The sequence below is a fragment of the Argiope bruennichi genome, chromosome 6 (genome assembly GCF_947563725.1).
Source record: "Argiope bruennichi chromosome 6, qqArgBrue1.1, whole genome shotgun sequence".
In the NCBI taxonomy this organism is placed as follows: domain Eukaryota; kingdom Metazoa; phylum Arthropoda; class Arachnida; order Araneae; family Araneidae; genus Argiope; species Argiope bruennichi.
In genome coordinates this window covers 60,214,262-60,239,714 of record NC_079156.1, presented here as the reverse complement: position 1 = coordinate 60,239,714, position 25,453 = coordinate 60,214,262, and the positions used below count along the sequence as shown (strand labels likewise).

The window sequence follows — 25,453 nt, the reverse complement described above, 5'->3', positions numbered from 1 at the left end:
AAAATTGTATCATTAACTTAAGGTTAACGACTGCATAGTTCGCTTTCAAGAAAATTAAAGAAACTGCGCCACATTTCTACATATGCTAAATACCCCTCAAAGAACAAGAATTCTAAACAAGAAATTCTAATAAGAATATGCGGTAGCGTTTCCGTATTTTCTTTTGCGAAAAATCTTAATAATATAAAATGACAAGTGTAGCTAAAATAGTCTTTTGATCCTTTTGCGGTAAGGCACATCAAAGCACAATAGTAAATGACTTTCGGAAAGCCAAATTTTCTTTTTCCGAGGTGAAAATCATTTGCATAATATACATCTTTTCCTTAAAGCAATCTTATCATCTTTTCCAACTCGTGTGTCATTTGTGTAATGTTCAAATCAACTCCTGATGTTTTCTGCACCTGAGAAGTAACAGGATAGATGTTTCTTGTTTCGAAACTCGAAAGGAGTTTTTCTTTTAGAAAAGTAATGGAAATTTGTATTTTCACGGCGGACGGCTCGGAATATTTATGTACTTTATTTAACTCTGGTATTTTTATAAACTGAACGATGAGATCATTATTTAAAAACTTCTTTTATCAACCAACTAGAGTTTTCTGTTTCATTTTTTCATATAATAAACAATATAACATCTTTTCTTTTTTAACAGTACTTCCTGCAGGGCCGAATAATCAATGTGAAACGTAAACTATTGCATAGGGGTCCCGTAGAATTAATATATGTAACTAAGTTTCATGAAAAAGTTTTGGAAAATGTTCGAAAATAGTTATATTTTTGAAAATTTGTCTAAAAACGATTTAAAAAAACTTCAATAAAACGAAATTATATCAGTTAAATGGCAAAAGTGTTTTTCAAAAATTGAAAAAAGGCCTTTTCTGCCTAAAAAGATATATAAAGCAAAATTCTTCTAATTTAGAAGTTTATCAAATGATTTGCTAACAATTTTGCAGATAGCTTAAGAAATATATTATCTAGTTCTTGAACTAAAAAAAAACTATATGTCTATCCATTCTTTAAGTATTGGGTTTTGACTGACAAATAATATGAACTTTTCAATTGCATTGCCTAAGAATCCCTAAAAGGCTTACTCCGGCCTTGTCTCCTTGTGATATTCATAATTTTCTGAAAGTATGGTTTGGGGTGAAGATGGAGGCGACAAACAATCAAAAGTAATGACAAAATTTTCAAGCTAGAGTCTCCCTTCCATTTTACTTCCGAATATATTAAATCAATTACAAATGATTAGTTTAATACAATGAAGAAAATCGAATATAAGTTTTCTATATTTCATTTCAACCGATTTCAACCAAATATAATAGCAATCATTGATTTTGGTTACAAAATGGCATATCAACTTTCATTTATTTGTGAATGTTTTGTGTTATAATGTTCATATATTTTATAATATACACATAAACAAATGATCATCCTATAGACGGATTCCGTCGAACATTTTATGCACATTTGTATTTTTGATGGTAAAATTATATACCAAATTTTATTTATCTAGTTTTTTTAACGCTTTTAGGTTATGAGGTTAGCTTACTGACACAGAGAGAGACATACCGTAATGTGTATTTCACTCAAAAATTAATAGAAATTTATAAATCTAGGGCTATTACTACTATCAAATTTTACTGCACTAGCTCAATGCATTTTTTTGAATTACTGTGTGCTCATGCACGCCACCTTATCGGCCGAGTGATGGGCAGCCATGAGACAAATTGCATACAATACAGATTTGCGATTCTTAAGATAAAATTGCCCAAATTTTATTTATATATCTCTTTCTAGATCTTAGTTATCTGTTCCGATATGAATGTACAGAAAGATATAGATAGATTTCTGATCAATGGATTTTTTCCTAAATTTGAAAGGAATCTACAATTTTTTTTATAAAGACTGCACGTCAAGTTTCACACAACTTTCTCGATCCGCTTTTGAATTATTATGTATGTAGGCCGCGATGGCCTGGTGGTAAGGTCCCGGCTTTTAAACCGGAGGGTTTCAGGTTCGAGACCCGATTCCACCGAAGAACCGTCGTGTAAGGGGGTCTGTTGCACGTTAAATCCGTCCTGACCAAACGTCCTCCCGCTGGTGTGGTGTGGAGATGGGGGTGTCAGTTCAGGCGTCGCTCTCGTCATCTGACCGTGACTCAAAATGACAAGGTCCGTCCCAAATTAGCCCTAGTGTTGCTTTAAACGGGACGTTAATATAACTAAACTATGTATTAGACAGACAGATAGACGTAATTTCAAAAATATGTTTTTCTGATTCAAAGACCTTATCTTACAGAGATTCATACTTTCTCTCTGTAAACCATTCTTTACTTTATGTTAGCCTATTAGTCTCTAATTAAAAAAATATGCTACGTTTTCAAGTGTCACATATGCAATAATTTTTTTTAATTTTGCATTAAAGGAAAGTAATCAAAAAATTATTAAAAGAAGCATTTAAATTCAAATTACATTTTTATTAATTTAATAAATATTATATATTGTTAATGATGTAATGCGCTAATATTTAATAGGTATAACATTTACGGAAGAGGAGAGAATCAGGGATAAGTACCAATTTTTATTTATTTATTATTTTTATTTGCTTGTTTATTTTCAAATAAACTGCGAAAAACAGTATTTAACAGGATGGAATCCTATAAAACAAGACAGAAAAATGTTTTAAGCACTTTTGGACTTAAATTTAATAAACTCATTTGTGAAACTCAAAGTGACTCATTAAGTCAGATATTTTTCGCTGGCATAATCAATAAACTTATCTTTAAAGTTCATAAAACTTTTGATAATAGTTTATATGACAGCAAAACTCGTAAAGTTAAGATATTTGTTCATTACTTATTTTGTATACTGCACGATAGTATTTATTTTCAAATCTTGTTTTACTAAATTTATAAGAGGAAAAGAAGTTATTCGATAAGAGAGGATTTATTATAAATCAGTAAATTGTTCCACTAATATGAAAACTTCAGTGTAGATTATTTTATTTTAATAATGTTTAAGTTTTCGGTTTTTAACTATTTTCTACAGCTTTCAAAAGTTGTTTATTAAACGCTCAGTAATAGATCTCGTCTGCAATATTTTTATATTAAACCTTGATGCGATGGTACAAAAAACAAGAATTTAAATTTAAAAAAATATGTTTTCTATTTTTAACTATTATAAGATGTAACTATTAATTGAAGCTCATGGAACGTTTTTATATACAGAGTGATTCAAAACTTTTGTCATTAACTTCAAGAAATGATAAACCTCACAGATATTTGTAATAATCTCCATACATAGTATGATCATTGTATGATCATAGTATGATCATAGTATGATCAAGTAATGAAGAACTAGAGGGTGTTTCTTAATCGAAAGATCTCATTGAGTGGTCGGCATGGTCGATAAATTTCTTATACCTGGACTTTTTGTCTTTAATATCATACTTATATACTTTGAGGATATTTTGCCAGGATTTCTGTAGAAGCCAAATAAAAAATTGTACTTCCTCTAATGAATACAGATTAATACGTCGATGGTGTGAAAAAATGAGATAATTTCATCATTTTTAATAATTAATTCTATAAAATATTTTTTTTTAAATTCATCCTTATTTTCTTTTATTTCCTTTTCTGTCACTATTTTGCTTTATTATTCCAAATTTCAATAGCTACTGACCTTAAAGCAGTTGTTATAAAAACCAATATTTGACGATTTATGTTTGTCTAAATATTATGATCATATAAGAGGCTTAAAAAGTTTTGTAATGCTTTTGACAATACATCACATTAAAATCCAGATGACTAATAAAGTTAACTTATTACAAACATAGCCATTTATTTCTACATCAGTCGATATGTATACACGAACTTTAAAAAACAAACATTATAAACAAGAATACACATAAACACACAATTGTCAGAATATGTTGACAAATTCTGTAAGATATCTAAACGCAGACGATTCTTAATTTTCCTGGAATATTTATTTTCATATTCATTTATTTTCATTTTCATATATTATTCATATATTTCAAGAAATTAGGAATCGTCATTTCGGAGTTATTGTCATTAGGAATATCATTTAAGAATTTCAGGAATTTCCTGAAATATATGAATAAAATGAATTATTCATGATTTATTTTATTCATATATTCCAGGAAAATTAAGAATCGTCTGCGTTATGTTTATCTAAATATTATGATCATATAAGAGGTTTGAAAAGTCTTGTAATGTTTTTTACAATACATCACATTAAAATCCAGGTGACTAATAAATCTCACTTATTACAAACATAGCCATTTATTTTTACATCAGTCGACATGTATACATGAACTTTAAAAAAAACACATTATAAACAAGAATACACATAAACACACAATTGTCAGAATACGTTGACAAATTCTGTAAGATATCTAAACGCAGACGATTCTTAATTTTCCTGGAATATATGAATAAAATAAATCAGGAATAATTCATTTTATTCATATATTTCAGGAAATTCCTGAAATTCCTAAATGATATTCTTAATGATGATAACTCCGATATGACGATTCCTAATTTCTTGAAATATATGAATAATATATGAAAATGAAAATACATGAATATGAAAATAAAATATCTGAATTCTTTTTCTGATTTTTGAAAATACAGAATTCAAATTCCTAAATGTAATCTGGTATAGAAATAATATTGATAATATAGGAAACTGCTCCTTTTTTTCTTTATCATAGTAAAATGATGCAAATTAATTGTCTACTTTTATAATTAATTAATTCAGTTAACATGTATGAGTATATATTTTCAAATGAAGCACAAAATAAGAATTTGAGATTACTTACTCGTTGCTTATATTAAAAATTCTGTACTTTGCAAGAAAGGAATGTCTGTACATCTGAAATACAAATTAAAAAAAATTATTATTGATATTTTAATAAATATGCAAACCTAAGTTTTATCCGTAATATAGAAATTAATATTTAGTTAATAAAAAAATATATACGTATACATACTTTTTTGTAATCGATCGCAAGAAGCATATACTTTCGATCAGGAGATATACTGTATTGATGAACATTCATTTGTCTCTGAAAGAAAAAACAAATCACTTAAACATTACTTAGAATTAATGCACAATTTTATTATTATTTAGTTGCAAAACAAAAATAAAGAAAAAAAATTGGTGATTTAACTCAGTAATATTTTATGTAATATTAATATTTGCATACAGAATTGAATGTAACAGGTTTTAGGAAAGATATAATTTTTTTATTTGATTGGCTTGTGAAGGGTGATGTTATTCATCGGGTGACAGTGAGACAGTTAAAAACAGTGAGAATGCGATCTCCTCTACATTCTTTGCAGACTTCTAAAATTTGATTGTGATTAGACATGGAGTTACATCATTCCAGAAAGAGAAACAATAGTTTCAAAAGAGGTGAGATTCATCGTGTCTTAAAAGTAGTGAAAATGTGTTCGCTTTGATATTCTTAGAAGACTTCCGAAATTTGATCGGCTTGGATTAAACATGGGTCTATCCCACCATCCCAGAATTAAAAGAGCAGCCTCAAAATTGATGAGATTCATCGTGTTTTGAAAACAGTAAAAACGTCATCTGCTCAAAATTCTCTTACGCTTCCTAGCTTATGGAACTTTTGAGTTGATGCACTAGCTTATATAATGGCAGAGACAAGCAAAAAGATTTTATACAAACTGATGGATGTAGTTGAATATGAAATACATATATAAAATTATCTTACTTTTAACGATAATAAAACTCGCCGACATAAATTTTTAGTCTTTTCGAGCCTTGGCGAATTTTTCGTTCTTTTACACATGATCAGTTAAATCAACAGTCCATTTTCAGGCATTTGGTCAAAACCTTTATTCAGTTCAACAACTTTGATGTCAATACCTTATTTTAGCTGCCATCTAATTCATTCCGGTTCTGAATCACCATATTTCTGTATGTCAAGAGTGAGTAACAGTTTTAACATTTTGCAAAGAGTGAAAAGAAGTTCTAATATACAATGTATTGCAATTAATTTTCGTGAGCGCTTAACTTTCATTCTTTTCAGTCTACAGTTACGACATTCTGAACATCCGAAGATACAGTTAAGACAATGCAAGAACGATAAAAGCATTAAAATACACAAAAAGGAAGGGTAGACAAAAGGATTAACGAAGTTTATCTCGACACGGGTTTAGAGTGGCAGAGAGGCATAACTTTTTTTCTTTTCTTTTTTTCTGATCCAGAAAAATATCCTGCGTGGAAATTCATCAACATTTTGAAATGAATATTTTTCAAGGATTATAATGAATTTGCTTTAAATATCATCATCGACGATAAGGTAAAATTTCACTGTTTTTAACACGAAAAATTATATATTTTATACATGATCTGAAGTAAGAAATGGTTTTTCAATTTCCTTCTTGAAGATTATAATTGCTTCGTATGATTAGACAGCTACAAAAGTATGAGGTTTGCAATCTAACACCAGCGGGAGTGGTTTCCCCGGAACTTTCTTGCATATTCCCATATTAAGATTTTATTCCCTTCACGTATCATCAAATTATGCAAAATCTAGGTTTACTGAGTGTACTTTGGACATTTTTACTGAATGAATTCTGGACATATTGTTGCTTTCCGTTTATCCGAAATTCGACACGGAATAGAATTGTAGTCACAAGATAACTTACGAAATTTCATTGATTTAAGTCATCCCGTATGTGGTTTATATGCATGCAAAAGTACAGATCGACAGACGGTCAACAGTATGACAGATACAAACAAAAACAGTACAAATTGGATAAGAATCTATAGTCTAACACTACATCTGTATACCAAATTTTATCTATCTAACTTTTTGTGTTTTGCAGTTATTAAGTTGACTTCTACTCGAACATTCATGCATTCTAACTTCTTGTGAAAGGATCACGTTCAAAATTTAATAAAAATGTACACATTTGATCGTAAGCGTATATATCGAATTTTACCGTAACTCAAAGTGTTTTTGAATTTTAGTGTTCACAGACAGATAAATATAACGCCAAGAAATCTGTTTTTTGATATGAGGAATTTGAAGCGGTATGTGATGTGCTAGGATAGAACCTGGGACCTTGTGGTTAGCAGTCCAGTAACTAAACCATTTTACCAAAACGACCGCTCGGGTAGAAGAGTTGTTAACTGGCTTATATGCTATTCACCACAGTACTCGATCGTTCGGGTAGAAGAGTTGTTAACTGGCTTATATGCTATTCACCACAGTACTCGATCGTTCGGGTAGAAGAGTTGTTAAGTGGCTTATACGCTATTCACCACAGTACTCGATCGTTCGGGTAGAAGAGTTGTTAAGTGGCTTATACGCTATTCACCTCAGTACTCGATCGTTCGGGTAGAAGAGTTGTTAAGTGGCTTATACGCTATTCACCACAGTACTCGATCGTTCGGGTAGAAGAGTTGTTAAGTGGCTTATACGCTATTCATCACAGTACTCGATCGTTCGGGTAGAAGAGTTGTTAAGTGGCTTATACGCTATTCACCACAGTACTCGATCGTTCGGGTAGAAGAGTTGTTAAGTGGCTTATACGCTATTCACCACAGTACTCGATCGTTCGGGTAGAAGAGTTGTTAAGTGGCTTATACGCTATTCACCACAGTACTCGATCGTTCGGGTAGAAGAGTTGTTAAGTGGCTTATAAGCTATTCACCACAAAGGTATGAAACTCATCAAAATCTCGAGTATGATTTTTTTTGACGATTACAAAACTTCCTTTATATTTCGTATACTAGAAAGTAACAAGAGGACAGACAGTTTCAAAGTTTGTTGATCGATGACGATGTTCGATCTTATGTTGTCGGAGATATGACTGGACAGATTGCATATGAGTAGTTGAAAGACCCTCTTTACAGTCATAACTTAGTGTGTTGAAAACCACTTAGCATTTCTTTTGCAATTGACGATGAGATAAGTGAAATGTCATGCAGTTTTTATTGATTCAAGATCTTTTAAGGGGAAAAAAACAGATTACGAATTTGTGAAAAGATATAAATATTGTAAAAATAATACATAAAAACTCGCTTTACTTGTAATTTCGAATTGTCACGTGTTTATATGGCAGTCAACCTACTGGTTCAAAAAATGTTCAAATGATGCTTGAAAATAATTTAAGGTTTGATATTTCATGCAATAATAAAATATTTCTGTTTATATACGGCAATATTTTTAATAATAAACAGTATTAATTTTCGAACCAGGTTTCCATTTTTCTCTGTTTTCAGTTCCATTTTTATTATTCAAGTTTTTATCATTTCAAGATAGTTTTTCAATTAAATAACTTCATCAATTTACAGAGAATTATTTTGTTTCAAATTGAAGAAAATTTCAGCTGCTCTCTAATTCTATTTTTTATTTCACTATCTAATTCTATTTGCAGCTGCTATCTAATTCTTTTTTTTATTTCACTATGAGGGCAAAAGTTTACACTGAAATGAACCAACATCTTAATACATACGGCACTGAAACATATCTTAGTAAGCTACTTACAGTATATTAAATTAATATGTACATTTAGACATATTCAATTACTTGCTAGTACCTATTCTCAATAGCTGCAGAAAGCTTAATGAAACATTAATTATCTATTACGTAAACATCTGATCAAATTTGCACATTATTAGATATTATTGAGTAAGAGGTATAATGTATTCAAGGCTAGTACATCAATATAGTGATTGCATATGTCAAACATTTTGCAATTAGTTGGAAATATATGTTTATTTCACATTTATTTAAATTTAACGTCATAAATAAAATATAAATTCTTATATTCCTTTTTATTTCTCGTTTACGAAGTATAAAGAGAGAAAATATTTTGATCGTCAAAAAACTGGAACTCGAGAGTTTGATACCAGATGTCACGATGCTTTGTCCATAGAAACATTTTATGGACTTTTATATAAAAACCCCGCTTTTATGGGTTTTTATAAAAAAAAATTCTATGGACTTTTATAAAAAAGTACTTTTATGTTGACTTTTTATGATATCGGAAGATGATTAGTTTCTCAGTTGATTCATTTAAAAGTCTTATCAAAATTTGCGACTTTAAAGGTTTGATTTTTGGAATAATGTTCTAAGACTTTTTTATTTTAAGTTAAATATATTATTTTTACGGTATTTAAATAATGGCTGTTCTCATGAATATGAATGCCTATTACTTACCATATATTTCGAAAAATAAATAAATTGCTCCAAAGCCTTTAGTTTTTTTGTAAAAATATTTTAAATATATATATTTTTTTATTTACAACAGACCTATTAGAAATCATTTAAAGCGAATTTTAAAAGAAAGTATCGCACACTGGGAGTATAAATGAAAGTATTAAATTTTATGAACTAAAATTCAAATAAAATAAAAATCTTTTATTAACAAATTATTTCGACAAACATGTCTTTTATAAATGTATTTAAAATTATTTGCATGTTTAAAATCGATCCTTTTAATAATACAACGATAAAACAAATGTAAAATATACATTATTAATAATAGTGTAGATAGAATATCATCAATTATGATATACGGGGACATAATGTTGAATTTCTTAAACAAATAATCAAATATCTTTTGAGATGTGAACCAATTTCTAGCGTTTTATAAACATATCCGCCTCCCATCAACGGCGTTTGATGCATAAACATACCCTGTGTATTAACAACACGTTCCAACATAACAAGGCGTAAGTTTGCCTTAAGAATCCGAACTCCATGAAGGCCAAATAGGGTAATTCATCATAAGAATGCTTGACATAAATTACAGTATGTGGCGCTAGCATCAAGCACGCCTATCGTTTAATGCATAGAAAATGATTCTGGATAAGATTCCATGCTTGTACTTCACGCTTAGTGTGATCTCAGACGTGTTCGTGACATTTTTCAATTTTGTCAATAGTTCTTTCCTTGTATAGGAAATATCTAGGGTATTTTAAGAATAAAGGATTCGGTCTTAAAATGTCTAACGTTTAGTCTTAAATGTTATTCGTTGAATGAGATTATACATAATCTTATTTGTTTCGCTATTGAAACATAGAATATGGAGCTTTAGATCAGATCAATATCACATTCCTCTTATTTCATCAGATACAAAGGAAAATATTGAAAAATACAGAACATAACAGGATTAGAATATAGTGACAGTTGCCCCACTGCTGAAATAAAGGGTATACCAGAATTAACGAGTTTTAAATTTGCCACCATTTGAACAGTTAAGTGTTGTAAACACTATTAAAAAACCCATCTGACAGCTTATTGTTTAGGGTTAGTAAAAATGGAGTGTTACACGATGGAACAACGGGTAAACGCAAGATTTGAATTAAATAAAAATAACAGTTTTTTTTCTTTAAATTGTTATATTTTTATTTTATCTTAAAGAAACAGGATAGGGTTATACACATAGAAAAAATGGAGGGAATAACACATAGAAAAAATGGACTCACAGCTTTACTGGCACATACGCACTATTTTTTCGAAATTTTCCAAGACCATTTTGCACAAATGTGGCTGAATTTCGTTGATGCAGCGTTGAATTTCCTCTTTCAACGCACGCGTTCTTGTGGGCTTGTTGGCATAAACTACTGACTTCAAATAACTCCATAAAAGGAAATCTAATAGTGTTAAATCACACGATCTAGGGGGCTACTTCTCAAGACAGTCAATTCTGTGGCAGTCAGATTTCCATTATTTTTAAAATATTATTCAACAATGAAAACACGTTCTTCTATAGTGTATTGCTCCATTTTTACTAATTCTAAACTATCAGCTGTCAAATACTTTTTTAATAGGATTGCCAACACTTTACTGCACGAATGGTGGCGAATTCAAATTTTGCGTTCATTTTGGGACACTCTTTATGGGTTTGAATTAGATTAAGGTATTTATGTTCATAAAAAAAAGAATTGTTTATGTGCATGTACACGTGTGAGAGTTTCAGTGTTGTCTAGATGAATCTATCGCTCTTACAGGAATGAAATTTTGAACACAGGAAATCGTAATGGTGTCTCACTACATCTCTAAACCTAAATTTCAACTTAGAAAGTGGACATATTTTTATTTAATATTTTCTACCTGGTTTAGAATATACTTCCCGAGCATATTATTTAGAATAATTTCTAACGTCCGTAGAAAAAAATAAATGCAATATCATCGAAACATTAAACGATTGTCAAAGATTGAATTTTGTTTTGTAGCTCTTTAAAAATTTACAAAATTTTGAATTAAAAAAAAAACTAGTAATTTTTTGAAAAACTAGTAATTTTTGAAGCTGAAATTACTGAATCTGACACTCTAACTCCGTTATATTTTACAATATTTTTTGATGTCATTATTTGATTATTTCCATCAAGTTAAGAAAGGAACATACTTTCTAGCATGTAGTTTTAATTATTTTTTGGCTGAGTTCAAAGACCTTCTTGGCGAATTTGGGGGGAGAAGTTGGCTGTTTTGGCTAGGAGCCAAATCTGGAAACTAAAGAGCCACGAAGATTATTTTGATGTAATTTAAATTTTAATAAAATCGTTTGCAACAAGCTTTCTTTCTCTGTATCACATTTTTTGAATCGTTTTGTTTTTTTATTAATTTGTTTTATTTTTTTATATTCTACTTTAACAAGCGTTGTATAAAATCAGCATATTTTTTTTACTTTGTTTTTATATCTTTATTATATGTTATAGTGATTTAGATTTTGCTGACATTCCTGATGTCACTAGTGGGTCCTTCTTCTTAAAAAATGATAACGTTTTTACATGCTTTACTCTTATTTTTTCTTACTTTCTCTTATACATAATAAAAAATGTACGTCTGTATATATCTGTCAAAAATAACTGAAAAAAGCTTTGAGTTAAACTATTAAAATTTGTTATCCAGTCTTTATACCAAATTTGCAGATTTTTAACAAATTTTGCGTAAAATCTGTTCAGAAGAAGTCCGTCTATCCCGCTGTTCGAATATAAATTAACACTATAACTAAAAAACAAAGAAAACTAAATATGTAAGACTCGACACACAGATTTAACATCTATAAAGTCGGTACCTATCAAATTGTGAGTCAAATCCAACAATGGATTTACTATCTGACGGTCTGTACATTCAGAAACACGTAAAAGCGCTAGTTAATAAACGAAATGTCTTAAATATATCAAATTAGATATGATATTCTGTGACTACACACCCAGTTTTGTCTCAAATCTTTGTTACAATTAATCGTGAAAAACATGCCTAAAGCACAAATTCGATTTTCGTATGTTATTAAGAGCATATCAGGAATAAATCGCCAAAGATGACACGATAGATTCAGTAAAAATACTAAATTCAAATCAAAAAATGTTTCGTAATTACTGTACATCAATGTCATGCAAAGTATTCTCTGTCATGGCAAGTTTATTAGAGATGACACGATATATTCAGTAAAAATACTAAATTCAAGTCAAAAAATGTTTCATAATTACTGTACATCAATGTCCTGCAAAGTATTCTCTGTCATGGCAAGTTTATTAGAGATGACACGATAAATTCAATAAAAATACTGAATTCAAGTCAAAAAATGTTTCGTAATTACTGTACATCAATGTCCTGCAAAGTATTCTCTGTCATGGCAAGTTTATTAGAGATGACACGATAAATTCAATAAAAATACTGAATTCAAGTCAAAAAATGTTTCATAATTACTGTACATCAATGTCCTGCAAAGTATTCTCTGTCATGGCAAGTTTATTAGAGATGACACGATAAATTCAATAAAAATACTGAATTCAAGTCAAAAAATGTTTCGTAATTACTGTACATCAATGTCCTGCAAAGTATTCTCTGTCATGGCAAGTTTATTAGAGATGACACGATAAATTCAATAAAAATACTGAATTCAAGTCAAAAAATGTTTCGTAATTACTGTACATCAATGTCCTGCAAAGTATTCTCTGTCATGGCAAGTTTATTAGAGATGACACGATAAATTCAATAAAAATACTGAATTCAAGTCAAAAAATGTTTCGTAATTACTGTACATCAATGTCCTGCAAAGTATTCTCTGTCATGGCAAGTTTATTAGAGATGACACGATAAATTCAATAAAAATACTGAATTCAAGTCAAAAAATGTTTCATAATTACTGTACATCAATGTCCTGCAAAGTATTCTCTGTCATGGCAAGTTTATTAGAGATGACACGATAAATTCAATAAAAATACTGAATTCAAGTCAAAAAATGTTTCGTAATTACTGTACATCAATGTCCTGCAAAGTATTCTCTGTCATGGCAAGTTTATTAGAGATGACACGATAGATTCAGTAAAAATACTAAATTCAAGTCAAAAAATGTTTCGTAATTACTGTACATCAATGTCCTGCTAAGTAATCTCTGTCATGGCAAGTTTATTAGAGAGTATGCAAGAAAGTTTTAGGAAGACCATTTCAGCTGGTTCTTGTATTAAATCACTTTTCGGCAAAGAACTGTTGCAATCGTTAAAGTATTCAACCTAAGAATTTGGGATAATCTCCAGTTCTTTCACCTTTTTAAATCCGCAAAACACATTTTTAGAAATCATGTTTTTCTGTGGATACGATATTTAAGAATTAAAAGATATAACTGATATCTGTTTCTCACACCGAAACTGTAGACACATATCGAATTCTATATAGAACCCAACAAAGAAAACTCTGTCTACATATTCTTTTATGCATATATGTATTCGAAAATTGAAGAACCAAATATCTGAGCAGATGAAATTAGTATTCTTCTGTAGCACCATAATTGCAAATAATTCAAAAACTTGATCATCTGAATGGGTGAATTGTATGATGATGTTACAACCAAGTCGCCAGGTGTGAATTCGAAAAGAATTTCGACAATGGATGACGAAGTTTTAATTTACAGGAAACACAGATAGGAAAACATGGTCAAAGCGTACACAAACAGAACTTGCATAAATCAAGTGTTTTCTGTGAAAATTGGAAGGAAACGCAAATCGTTATTAAAAAAGAGCAACAGTGTAGTTAAAAATCTCTCCCTTGCAGTTAACACCCCCAAAGGGAGAATAAATTAGATGAATTTGCTTTAGCTCTCTCACTTTTTTTTATAGTCGCCATTACAGGGTAATGAATATTCAAAAAAAGATGTACAGATCTCGATTCCTGATCAAGATATCATTATAATTCTTGTATTTTATAAAACCTTTATTTTTGCTGCCATATTGTCGATAAGGCCAATTCTCTGTTCTTTTTTACTGTAAGACAATGCGCGCAGGACAAAAAGCAATATTTTAAATTCGTAATAATATGATTTTTACACCGATATTAGAGGTTTGTGTTAAAGTTTGAATGCAGTATTCGAAAAGGAAGAATGTATGTTGGTTTGAACATCCGTGTGTATTTAAAAACTGTGTTTTTGAAATACAATATGCAAGACAAATTATGTCAAATATAAATGGATGATAAAAGGTATTTGTCATATGGCCTTGATATTTAAATGATATATATTTAGTTCAAATGTTACAACGAATTATTCAAAAATAGGATTATAAAATATATACTTTATTTTGTTTGTATAATATAGAACTGAACACAAAACATGTAATACTGCTTTAACCCTTAAAAGGGCCATTTTTTTTCTAGTCATATTATGTTTAAATATTTTTAGGCTTGAAATTAGAATAAGATAAGGGCTTCATTTAGCTTATTAGATAAATTTAATTTGATTAATTAATTAATTTGGTTAATTAATAATTAAGTAACAAATCAAGACGCATCATTTTGTATGAGATAAAGTACTGAAGCATCTAATTTTCTGTCTTTCTAAAAAAATTTGTCAGAACTTATGCCAGCCTACATAATTTCATACAAAGATTGATAAATTTGGTGGGAAGCGTACTTCCCACGGCCCTAGAAAGGGTTAATATTAGAGAAAAGTAACTGGTTGGGGGGTGGAGAACTATCTCATTGGTTGTAATTGTAATCTAAGATGCCATTTTTTTTGTGAAATCTTTGCAGTGAAATATACTTCAAGAAAGAAATGCTTCATTTCCAGAAAAGGATAAGTTTTCGAGATTTTTTGTCTTCAACTAGCTGAACAGACAACTGAAAAACTGAAAACAAAATTCCAATCTTTTAATTTCTAATCTTTTTACTAGAAAAGTATCTGGTACCCAAAAATTGAAACTGAAAGCAGTATTATCTCTAAAGGAAGGTCTGATTCTTTTCTCTTTATTATAGTTTGGTGAGTTATTAGTAGTATGTAATCTGATATCATTCGAACCTTAGTTGCATTGTGGGTGGAACACACAATATAATAAACCTTTTTAAGAGCAGATAAAACTTAATGCTAGTACATAAGAATTGTTTTTTCTTAAAAAGGAAAATGAAAACTTTGGCTTTTAGAACGATTGTTATTTAATAAATATTACCAAACAAACTTCAAAAATATTTTATACTCGCTGAAATATGGAAGACAAAAGTTGGGGAAATATAATTTGATATTTTGAACTTCATCAGTCGAGTAACAATAGCAGAGAAACATCGCAAAAATGAACATTACTTCGACAAAGTTTTATAAAATAAATACCTTTCTAACACAAAATGCTCTACAACATTATTATGATATCCTCTTGATGTAATATAATCTTGATGCCATAAAGATACACAATATGTTGAACTAATATAGTACATAAGCTTAACTTTGGTGTTAAACCATTTATTAATCGAATCGATTACAGCAATTTAAATCAATCAATATAATTGGGGCAGCGGTGGCCTGGTGGTAAGGTCTCGGCTTGTGAGCCGTAGGGTTTCAGGTTCGAAACCCGATTCCACCAAAGAACCATCGTGTAAGGGGGTCTGTTGCACACTAAATCCGTCATGCCAAACGTCCTCCCCCTGGTGTGGTATGGTGTGGAGTGGTGAGGGAAGTGCCAGCTCAGGTGTCGTCCTTGCCATCTGACCGCGATTCAAAATTATGAGGTCCATCCCAAAATAGCCCTAGTGTTGCTTTACAACGGGACGTTAATATAACTAAACTAAATAATCAGTATAATTACAGATGTATATGAAAATTTGTAGGCTTATTCTCCCCTCGACTTTTTTATATACTCATACAGTATGGTTAGTTTTGTGTTTATTGTAGTTGTATGGCGTAAAAAGATCAAATATGAATTTTTGATCACTTTTGACGGATAAAATTCAAAATGGATATGGTTGTAGAATTTTTGTGCAAAATTCACATACTATAATTCATGCACTTATCTCATTACGTTTCTTGAATTATCGAATTCGCACGATCTTTAGCGATAAACATATAATCTGTAAAAATAATCAGTTTTTTTTAAGATAGAGAGCAGAACATATTAATGGTGATTAGCCATTGATAGGTGCTGCTCTAGATTTCTTACACATATCATTGATATGAGCTTAGAATTGTTGGATTGCGTATGCGCCGCGGATCTGTCTAAGAGCGTTGGTGGATCCTGAAGGCAAAGCTCAATTAACACCCAAACCATGAACATTGTTACCATTGTTACATGGATGCAATTTATGATAATAGCTAATTATGTAATTGCAACATCCAGGACCAGTAGTTAACATAATTAAACCTGTTTCTGTTAAATTTACCTCAGTTATCTTACTCATAGTAAACCAACGGGATTGGTGCCTAAAAAACGTTCTTTCATACTCTCTAATAAAAGCGGGATCCCAGAATATTCCTTGCATAACATTGGCGTACAATAATTTGGAAATATAAACTTTTGATGAGAATTCAACATTTTCATGGAATCTGTCGTATGATTCATGGCGATTAATCTCTTTTGGCGATTAATCTCTGACATGTGGTTAATAGTACCCGAAAACCGAATTTCTGTTTTATATGCGTTTTTCCGAACGGATTTAAACAAAATTTAGACACTAAACTACACTTGTACACACTTAGACGTATACCAAATCTGATATGTTTAAGTCATTCCGTTTTTGAATTATCGTGTTTACATGTTTCTAAAAATGCAAACCAACAGATGGACAATCCCTCGTTGGAATTGGGTTAAAATTTGATAGGTGTCTAGACTATACATATTAATTCTGTGTATAAATTTTATCTGTCTAGTTCTCTTCTTTTTGTAGTTATTTTTACGTTTACTTAATACACGATTTTTTTTTTTTTTTTTACTTTTTCGTATACATACTATAGAGAAAGTATAATAAATAATCTTCGAAAAATTCGAACTAGACGAATCTCTATGGTTTTAGATCTCCCTGAGTTCGGAAAACACATTTTTAGAAAATGATCAGCTAACTCAAAAACGCTTTGAGCTAGATGGTTGAAATTTGGTATCCGGCCTTTACATCAAATTTGCATATTTCTATCAAATTTTGAATAAAATATGTAGAGGAAATCCGTCTGTCTGACTGTTCGAATATAAGTTAACACAATAATTACGAAACAAAGAGAGCTAGATAGATAAAATTTGGTAAACAGATTTAACAATTATAGTGTAGATAATTTTCAGCTTTTGAACGAAATCCAATGACGGGTTGACTGTCTATCGGTCTATACTTTCAGAAACATGTAAACCCGATAACCCAAAAACGCAATGAGTTAAATATATCAAATTTGGTAAGTTATTTTGCGACTTTACGTGTAATTTTACGGCAAATTTTTTTGTTTCATTTGATTAAGAAGAACGCGTCAGTAACCCAAATTCCAATTTTGGATACTTTTAACCGCATGTCAGGGATTAATTGCCAACTAACTCGCCAAAGATTACTGAACTGAATCGGTAAAAATGCTAAATTATTCATAAATATAAAATATTTCATAAATATTATAAGCTAATGCCATGCAAGGTATTCACTGAGTTTAGCTTAGTTATATTGTCCCGTTGTAAAGCAACATCAGGGCTGTTTTGGCACGGACCTCATCATTTTGAACCGCGGTCAGATGACGAGGACGACACCTGAGCTGGCATCCCCCTCTCTACGCCACACCACACCAGCGGGAGGACGTTTGGCATGACAAATTTAACGTGCAACAGACCTCCTTACACGACGGTTCTTCGGTGGAATCGGGTCTCGAATCTGAAACCCTACGGCTCACAAGCCGAGACCTTAACACCAGGCCACCGCGGCCCCAGGTATTCACTGAGAGAGTATTAGAGAGTATGCAAGAAAGTTTTGCGGGGACTACTTCCGCTGGTTAAATCTTAATATTTGTTGTTCAAAACTGGATACTTTTAATATTAATTCAATCATCTGTTCTTTCATTTTTGCCAAGAACCTATAAAACGACGAATACTCATTAAATTTGGATTAAGTATCAAGATAAAGCTGGATTTATTATCTGTTTACGGTTTGTGGATGGATTAAGGCAATTATTTCCCATATAAAACAAAACTAAGTTCCACTTTATTTCTTCATCCATGCATTTTATCAGGAAATATAACCACTTTATTTCTAAGAATATTTTTAAAAAAAATTTCAGATGGATTTCACAAAAATATTTTTTGCAAAGAGGAATTTAATAGATAATTATTGGGTAGCACTTCTCAAGTAAGTAATTAACTTTTAAAGCAAATAGAACTGACTTGAAAATTTTATTGACGCGTTAAAATGATACTAAATAATTGGCGATAAGGAATTGTTTGAAACATTAAAAACAATAAAATGTTTCTCTATAATCCTGTTCTCCAAAGTTTTTTAATTATTTGTTCCAATAATTCAGGAGAAATTAATTAGTTCTCGAACAGATAATGTTAATCTAGGAACCCAATTATTTTGAAATGAATTACGGGTGGTCAAATATTTTTAATAAACTCATTTGAATTGAAAAATGAAGTTAAAATTATTTTTCCGGTTATTTTTTAGTATTTCTTATATTTATTTATACAGATTTGCGATACTTTCAATAAACAGTAAAAAAACCTATATAGAATGTTAACAAATGCGCTTTTCAATAAAAGTTAATTTTGTAAGATGATTATGTAAAAAATGCATACAAATGCTACTTTAATCATGGCCTGATAGCTGGCTTCTAAATCTTTAAGGGTAAGTATCACTTTATAGTTGAAAAAAGGTTTTAAATGACTTAAATAACTATATTTTATGTTGTTTGAACCTATTGTAACATTCCCCGTTTCCCAGTACTGATAAGACATTTACAGCTAGCTGTGTCGTCGCTGTTACTTACTAAACTCCTCGAAATAGCCAGATGGTGGATCTTTTCACCTAGGTGGTGTCGCATCTGTTCATTAGCGACTACAATGAAAGACCACATGTGGAATTCCTCGTCCAAGAGGTATTGATCGTACCTTCAAAGAGAAAGGGGTGTCCAAAATCTGGATGCTACATGTTTCTCATTGTGAAAGGACCTTCCTACGACCCACTGGCGCCGCTGAGAGAGCATATGGCTGAACCCCGATTGGCCGAAAAAGAGCTCAAATGACCAATGTAAATTAAGAGACGGAGATTGTTGCCGAAATAAAGTGCGGAGATTTTTTTAGCAGAAGAGGAGAAACGAATTACAGGCAGACTGTTGGACTACGCTCACGAATTCGGAGTCCGAGAACCAACTGAGTTTCAAGAAAGCCTTTGACTTTGACTGTTGTGTCTCCTACTACAGGTGTAAATAACTATTTATTTTACCAAGATTAGAACAAGTTGTTCTTTTGTATATATAGGGCCGTAAAATAAAGAATTGTCTTTAAATTCTGCTTCGTTATCTGATCAGTCTAGGTCAAGACATTACACTATAAATGTTCTTCTAATAAATTACAAAATGTAGATTTTTATACAATTCTTCGATTTTACTAGTCATATTTATTAAAATACCTTTACTACATGTTACACACACTTACATGTTAAGCAATAAAAAAAATCCTCTCTTCTGTGAAAAATATTATCCAAATTGCGAAATTCTGAATATCACCCTTTTAGAAATTTTTATACCGTTTCAACAAAGATCTTCTGTCACGGACCAAGAAATCTCTAAAGTTGACTGGCCGAAAATGCAGAATGACGTCATGGCGCTTATATCTCGACCGAGCGGCAATATGGAAGTAAAGAGCAAAATTTGAAAGAGTTGAAGCTATACGATGTTTGCAGTGTTATGCCTGTTTGTGTGTGTGTGTGAGAGAGAGAGAGAGATTTCTTTATTCCTTTTCCTTTTATTAGATCCTACAGGAAGACTATTGATTGCAATGGTTCTCCTGACAAGACTTTAGAAAATTTCTTCAATTCTTTAAAGATTATAGTATCTAGAACCAATATTCACCCTTCGTTCAAGAGTTTATATATATATATATATATATATATATATATATATATATATATATATATATATATATATATATATATATATATATATATATATATAATTCTTAATAGCAGAAGGTAGGTTTGAAGAAAGTGAAGAAACTTTCGATTTCTTGACGTCGTTTTAAATTTATTTTGGAGAAGCACGCATTATGTACAAGCAGGAGCGAAGAATACACACACAACACAGAACATCTCAAAGCGAAAAAGAGAGAATGAAAGCCAACTGTACATTTTATCCCTGATCTCATATAACATGAGATTTCTGTCACATGTCGATTCAATACACGTGTTGACCTTTGACAAGGACAACGGAGGGATCATTTTCACTCGACACGAGGAACTGATGGCGCATCATTTTTACAAAGCTTCAAAAGTGGAATGGGATCAGGAAACAAGAGAACACTTAGAGAAGAACACAAGAGAGAAGGGCCAAATTAGGCAAAAATTTAGGGAATTAATTTGGATTGAATTAGATATTAAAATATCATTACAATTTTCCCCCCACCGCAATACGTGGAAGTGCGTCGGGAACCTTTAGACACACAGCCATACCTTACAGTGATATTCAAACAAGAAATTAAAATTTAAAGGCATATTACAAGTGATACCCAAATTTCCTTTACCTTTACATTAATACAGAAATCATTTTGATAAAGATTATTTAGAACATAAAAGAGATAAAGTGATATCTGTGAAAATATTAGAAAAATTTCAATATTCAACAACACCAAATTATTAATATTAAAATGTATAATATAAAAATGATTTTCTGCAGAAACTCAGTTTATTGTAAAATTGTCTCTTTTTATTGAGGAATGCCTCTAAAGAATGCACACAGTGTCTTTTAATAGTACAAGGCTCACCAAAATCATCAAATGGGGTATAAAATAATGGAATAATAAATTGAACTTATATAATAATAAAATATCAACATAGTTCTGGTTTTTGTATGTAACGCTTGAATCTGAGAATAATAAATATGAGATTCAAATACTCATTATAACATTAATACTCAAAACAAATGACATAAAACTATGTAATTTTAAAAGAAAAAAAAATTAACCCACTAGTTAGCTAATTAGTGGTGAACAGTTAAATCTTGTCCACTAAGTTCAAATAATGGGTGAAACTAAATGACCTAAAATTAGGACATGAAGAAGGAGGGGGGGGGGGATAATTCTTATTCTCTTTCTACTCTCATCCAGGAATATTTGTTTCCAAAGTGGACAACAGCATATCCGGGATAGAAATAGAAAGATATAGAAATTAATTGTGAGATTGACCCTATACTCACATCTCAATAAGACTGCTGTATTTGAATTTATTTTTGTTATGGCGCTTTTCACAACATCATCATCATCACGAAGAAAAGGAAAAAAAAAAAAAAACTCTTACGAGTGGAAGCAACTGGCCAACCTAAGTTGGGACAAAAGAACACTTTAGAATGACCCCGACATGGGCCAAATTAGGCAAAAATTTAGGAATTAATTTGGATTAAATTAGATATTAAAATATATATCTGCATGCGTGAGTGTGTATTGATCTTGTGAACAAGATAACTGGAGTAATTTTGTTTGGATTTTAACTGGCTTGGAATATTTTGTTAGAAATGCAAACATCTCGGACGAGTTCGCAAATGGCCCATCTTGCTCAAAGGTGGGAGAAATGGTGGTGTGAGGGTGAAATTTTCATTTCGCTATAACTTTCTTAATATTGAAGATAGAATGAAAAATCCAATTAACCAAATTAGCACCTCATCAGAATGAGCAAATTTTGTTTTTAAAGTTTTTCCGATAGCTGCAATGTCTTAGAAGTTAGTGGCAGAAAAGTGATTTTCAAGCCTTAATTTTGAATGTTTCTAACATTAACAATTTATGTTAATGTTAGACCAGATATTAACTTAAATGTGACTTTTAGACTTTGCCTTCCTGCTTGTCGAGAGGAATTTTTAATTGTTTTCTTGTTCTAAATGATATTCATGCTTTTTTTAAACTTTTAATAAAAACCATTTTAAATACTATATCTTTCGTTTATAATAAGCTCTGATTACCACACTCAAACCCATATACAATACATTCCCAAATATCCAGTTCGCAACTATCCGGCCTCGTTTTCCTTTACCGTGATTAAATGAAGAGGGTAAGGCATTGAATTGGCAACATTTCCAAGGCATTAGAAGCGGGCGTCTGCTACGATTCTCCGACGTGTCGTCTGCAAAATACAAGTTGTGACAGGAAAAGAGTAGCGTTCTGCCAGTTGTTCATTGTTTCATCAGTGTGTAACGGACCTAATTATTGCTGTTGTTCCTGATTATAACTACGCAGTACGTAAATTGTTCTTGGGGTATGCTTAATTTTTTTGAAGTGTACCACAGTGTAGATTACCTAATTTATGTTAAAATGCGAATAGTTTTTATCCTTTAACTTACTTTTTCTCTGATAAATTCTTGAAACATACAGTGCGATACATAAACATATATGAACTACCACTACAGAGCCTTTTATTTTAACTCAGCACATTATCGGCAACTCCTATGATTCACCGGGCAGCGGCCGCGTTCATATTCTACGTGGCTTCAGATAAATGGAGGGCTACTCAATAAGAAGTGAGAAAATATTATTATAACAGTATGCATTAACTCCGGCCTATCCGGCCTACCCCATTAGGTCGGATACTCGGGAGTGTACTGCATATATATATATATATATATATATATATATATATATATATATATATATATATATATATATATATATATATATATATATATATATATATATATATATATATATAAATCTGACTTAAACTTAAGTAATTTCCTAATTTTTAGCTTAATTTTGCCCATATTAACTTCATTCTAAAATGTTCTTTTATTTCCTGATCCTATTCCACCTTTTTTAATTTAATTAATTCAACATAAGTTCTAAAATTGCTGAAGTAGACAAGTTCCCAAACGCCGAGTGAAGGGATAAAAAATTGTCTAGCTAAGCGAATTCTTTTTAAAAGATACCTAGATTCCCCTACATAAATCTGACACGTGTAAAGAAATCCTTATTGGAATCTCATAGTATAAATAAGTCGGAAAAAATACTTCCTAGCCTTTTTTAGCTTTTCCTCTTTTCGCTTTTGTGTCGTTCAGTGTTAATGTGTTCGTCGCTTCTGCTTGTACATAAATTATGCCTCCCGGGAAGGAATAAAAGCGAAATTTAAAATTCGAAAGTGTCTTCTCTTTCTTCAGCCACGATTCTGCTTAAAAATTTATATATATATATATATATATATATATATATATATATATATATATATATATATATATATATATATATTAAAATCTAATTTAAATTTATTTAATTTCCAAAGTGTTGTCTTAAATTAGCTCATATTAACTTCATTCTAAGATATTCTCTTATTTCCAGATCTCACTGCACTTTTTCTATTTAATTAATGCAACAAAAGCTCTGTGAAAATGCTTTAGTCAGCGGTTCCCACACTCCGAGTGAAAGGATAAAATACTATTCAGCTAAGCACATTCTTTTAAAAGATCCCTACGATTTCCTTACTTGTGATGGACACGTGTTAGAAATCCCTATTAAAATCTCACAGTATATATTCACAGGGATAAAATTTTCACCAGTTATCGTTCTGTGTTGTGCTCGTCGCTTCTGCTTGTTCATAAATCATGTCTCCCGGGACGGAAAAAAAAAGAAGTTAAAAAATTGAAAGTCTCTTCACTGTCTTCGAAACTGCCTTCTGCTTCAAAACTATAACACATCATTATGAACTCAAAATTAATTGATCACATCACTTTCTACAAAATATACATTTTAACGAATGGATACTCCTTAAGTTTTTTTTATTTTATATTTCCTAAAGTCTCATGCATTATTCCCTAAATCTAAATGGCATAAACAAAAAAAACTTAGCGTGCCTTCCCAATACATTTATGTCGGAAAAAATACACAGTAGAAGAAAAACTGTAATAAGAGCTGTCTGAAAAGCATTTTATAAGCAAACTAAATGACGCAGTATTCCCATTCCGGAGATAAAAGCCCCCGGAACAGCAAAATATATTCTTGAAATAACCCTTGAAGAGCCCTTTAAAGAAGGTACTTACGAAGGTGGTGTTTGGCATAACAACCGTCCTCCGCAGCGTCTCGGCGTTGTAGATGGTGGCGGCGCCATCTGAGTCTCGGAACAAAAATTCGTGATCTAGAAAAAATGGAGAAAAGAACATAAATTTCGAAATTTATCACTTCTAGAATAGGATACAAAATTCTAGAATAATGTGGCAAGATTTTATAACAGAAAACCCTGCGTGATAACGACCAGATGTTTCTTTTCTCTTACCTTAAATAGGCTGTAGCCATATTTTTTGAACGATTTTGAAGTAATGTAAATTAGGTATTTTCATAATATTTTGAAGCTGAAATGCTCCATTTGATCGTTTTTGTGTATGTTACAAACACACTTTTATCTGTATGTTACAAACACACTTTTATCTGTATGTTACAAACACACTTTTATCTGTACATATAAAAGCTTGAAAAGCTGCAAATATGCGTATATGACAATAGTTGATTTTTTTTAGGGAGCTACTTCAAAAAGCAGGTATTATTTGTTCGTCGATTTTCTCACAATTATTTTACATTGACGACCTTGTGCAGTGTGTTTAGATTGAGAGACATATATTGTTCAGTTAATATATTTTTAACATTTTATTTAATATGACCGACGTATACTTAAATTTATTTTTCAAAGAATTTCTTAGAGAATGAAATTCTTCATAATTTTATATTCTTAACAAGAATTCTTTCTTTTAATCCTTGCGGGACAGAATTGTTATTCCATAACACAGAACACTAATGTTGGTGAGTTTATGAAAATAATCTCAAGATTACAAATTCGAAAATTATTTTTTTTTTTTTTAAATTTACTCTTAAAGTATATTTAAAAAAGTTTTATAATTAAATAATTTGCAGATTTAAAATAGTTTAAAACAAGGAGAATCATTAAAATATTTTGAAAATTTCGATATTTTCACTATATGTAATCGTTTGCATGAAATTAAATATCGAAATAAAGGTCATGTTAGCTAAATGTCATGAACCCAATT

The 25,453-nt window shown here is 30.8% G+C and overlaps 1 protein-coding gene across 3 annotated transcripts in view; it reads right to left on the bottom strand.

The window, feature by feature from the left end:
• The window catches only part of LOC129972751 (inactive dipeptidyl peptidase 10-like), a 471,231-nt gene that overhangs the window by 124,359 nt on the left and 321,419 nt on the right, over window positions 1–25,453 (bottom strand). For all 3 annotated transcript variants that reach the window (XM_056087000.1, XM_056086999.1, XM_056087001.1), the window contains 3 exons: window positions 24,455–24,549; window positions 5,011–5,085; window positions 4,840–4,892 (listed from right to left, as the gene is read on the bottom strand). In XM_056087000.1, coding sequence (XP_055942975.1) covers window positions 4,840–4,892; window positions 5,011–5,085; window positions 24,455–24,549 — 223 coding nt within the window. The remainder of the gene's footprint in view (window positions 1–4,839; window positions 4,893–5,010; window positions 5,086–24,454; window positions 24,550–25,453) is intronic.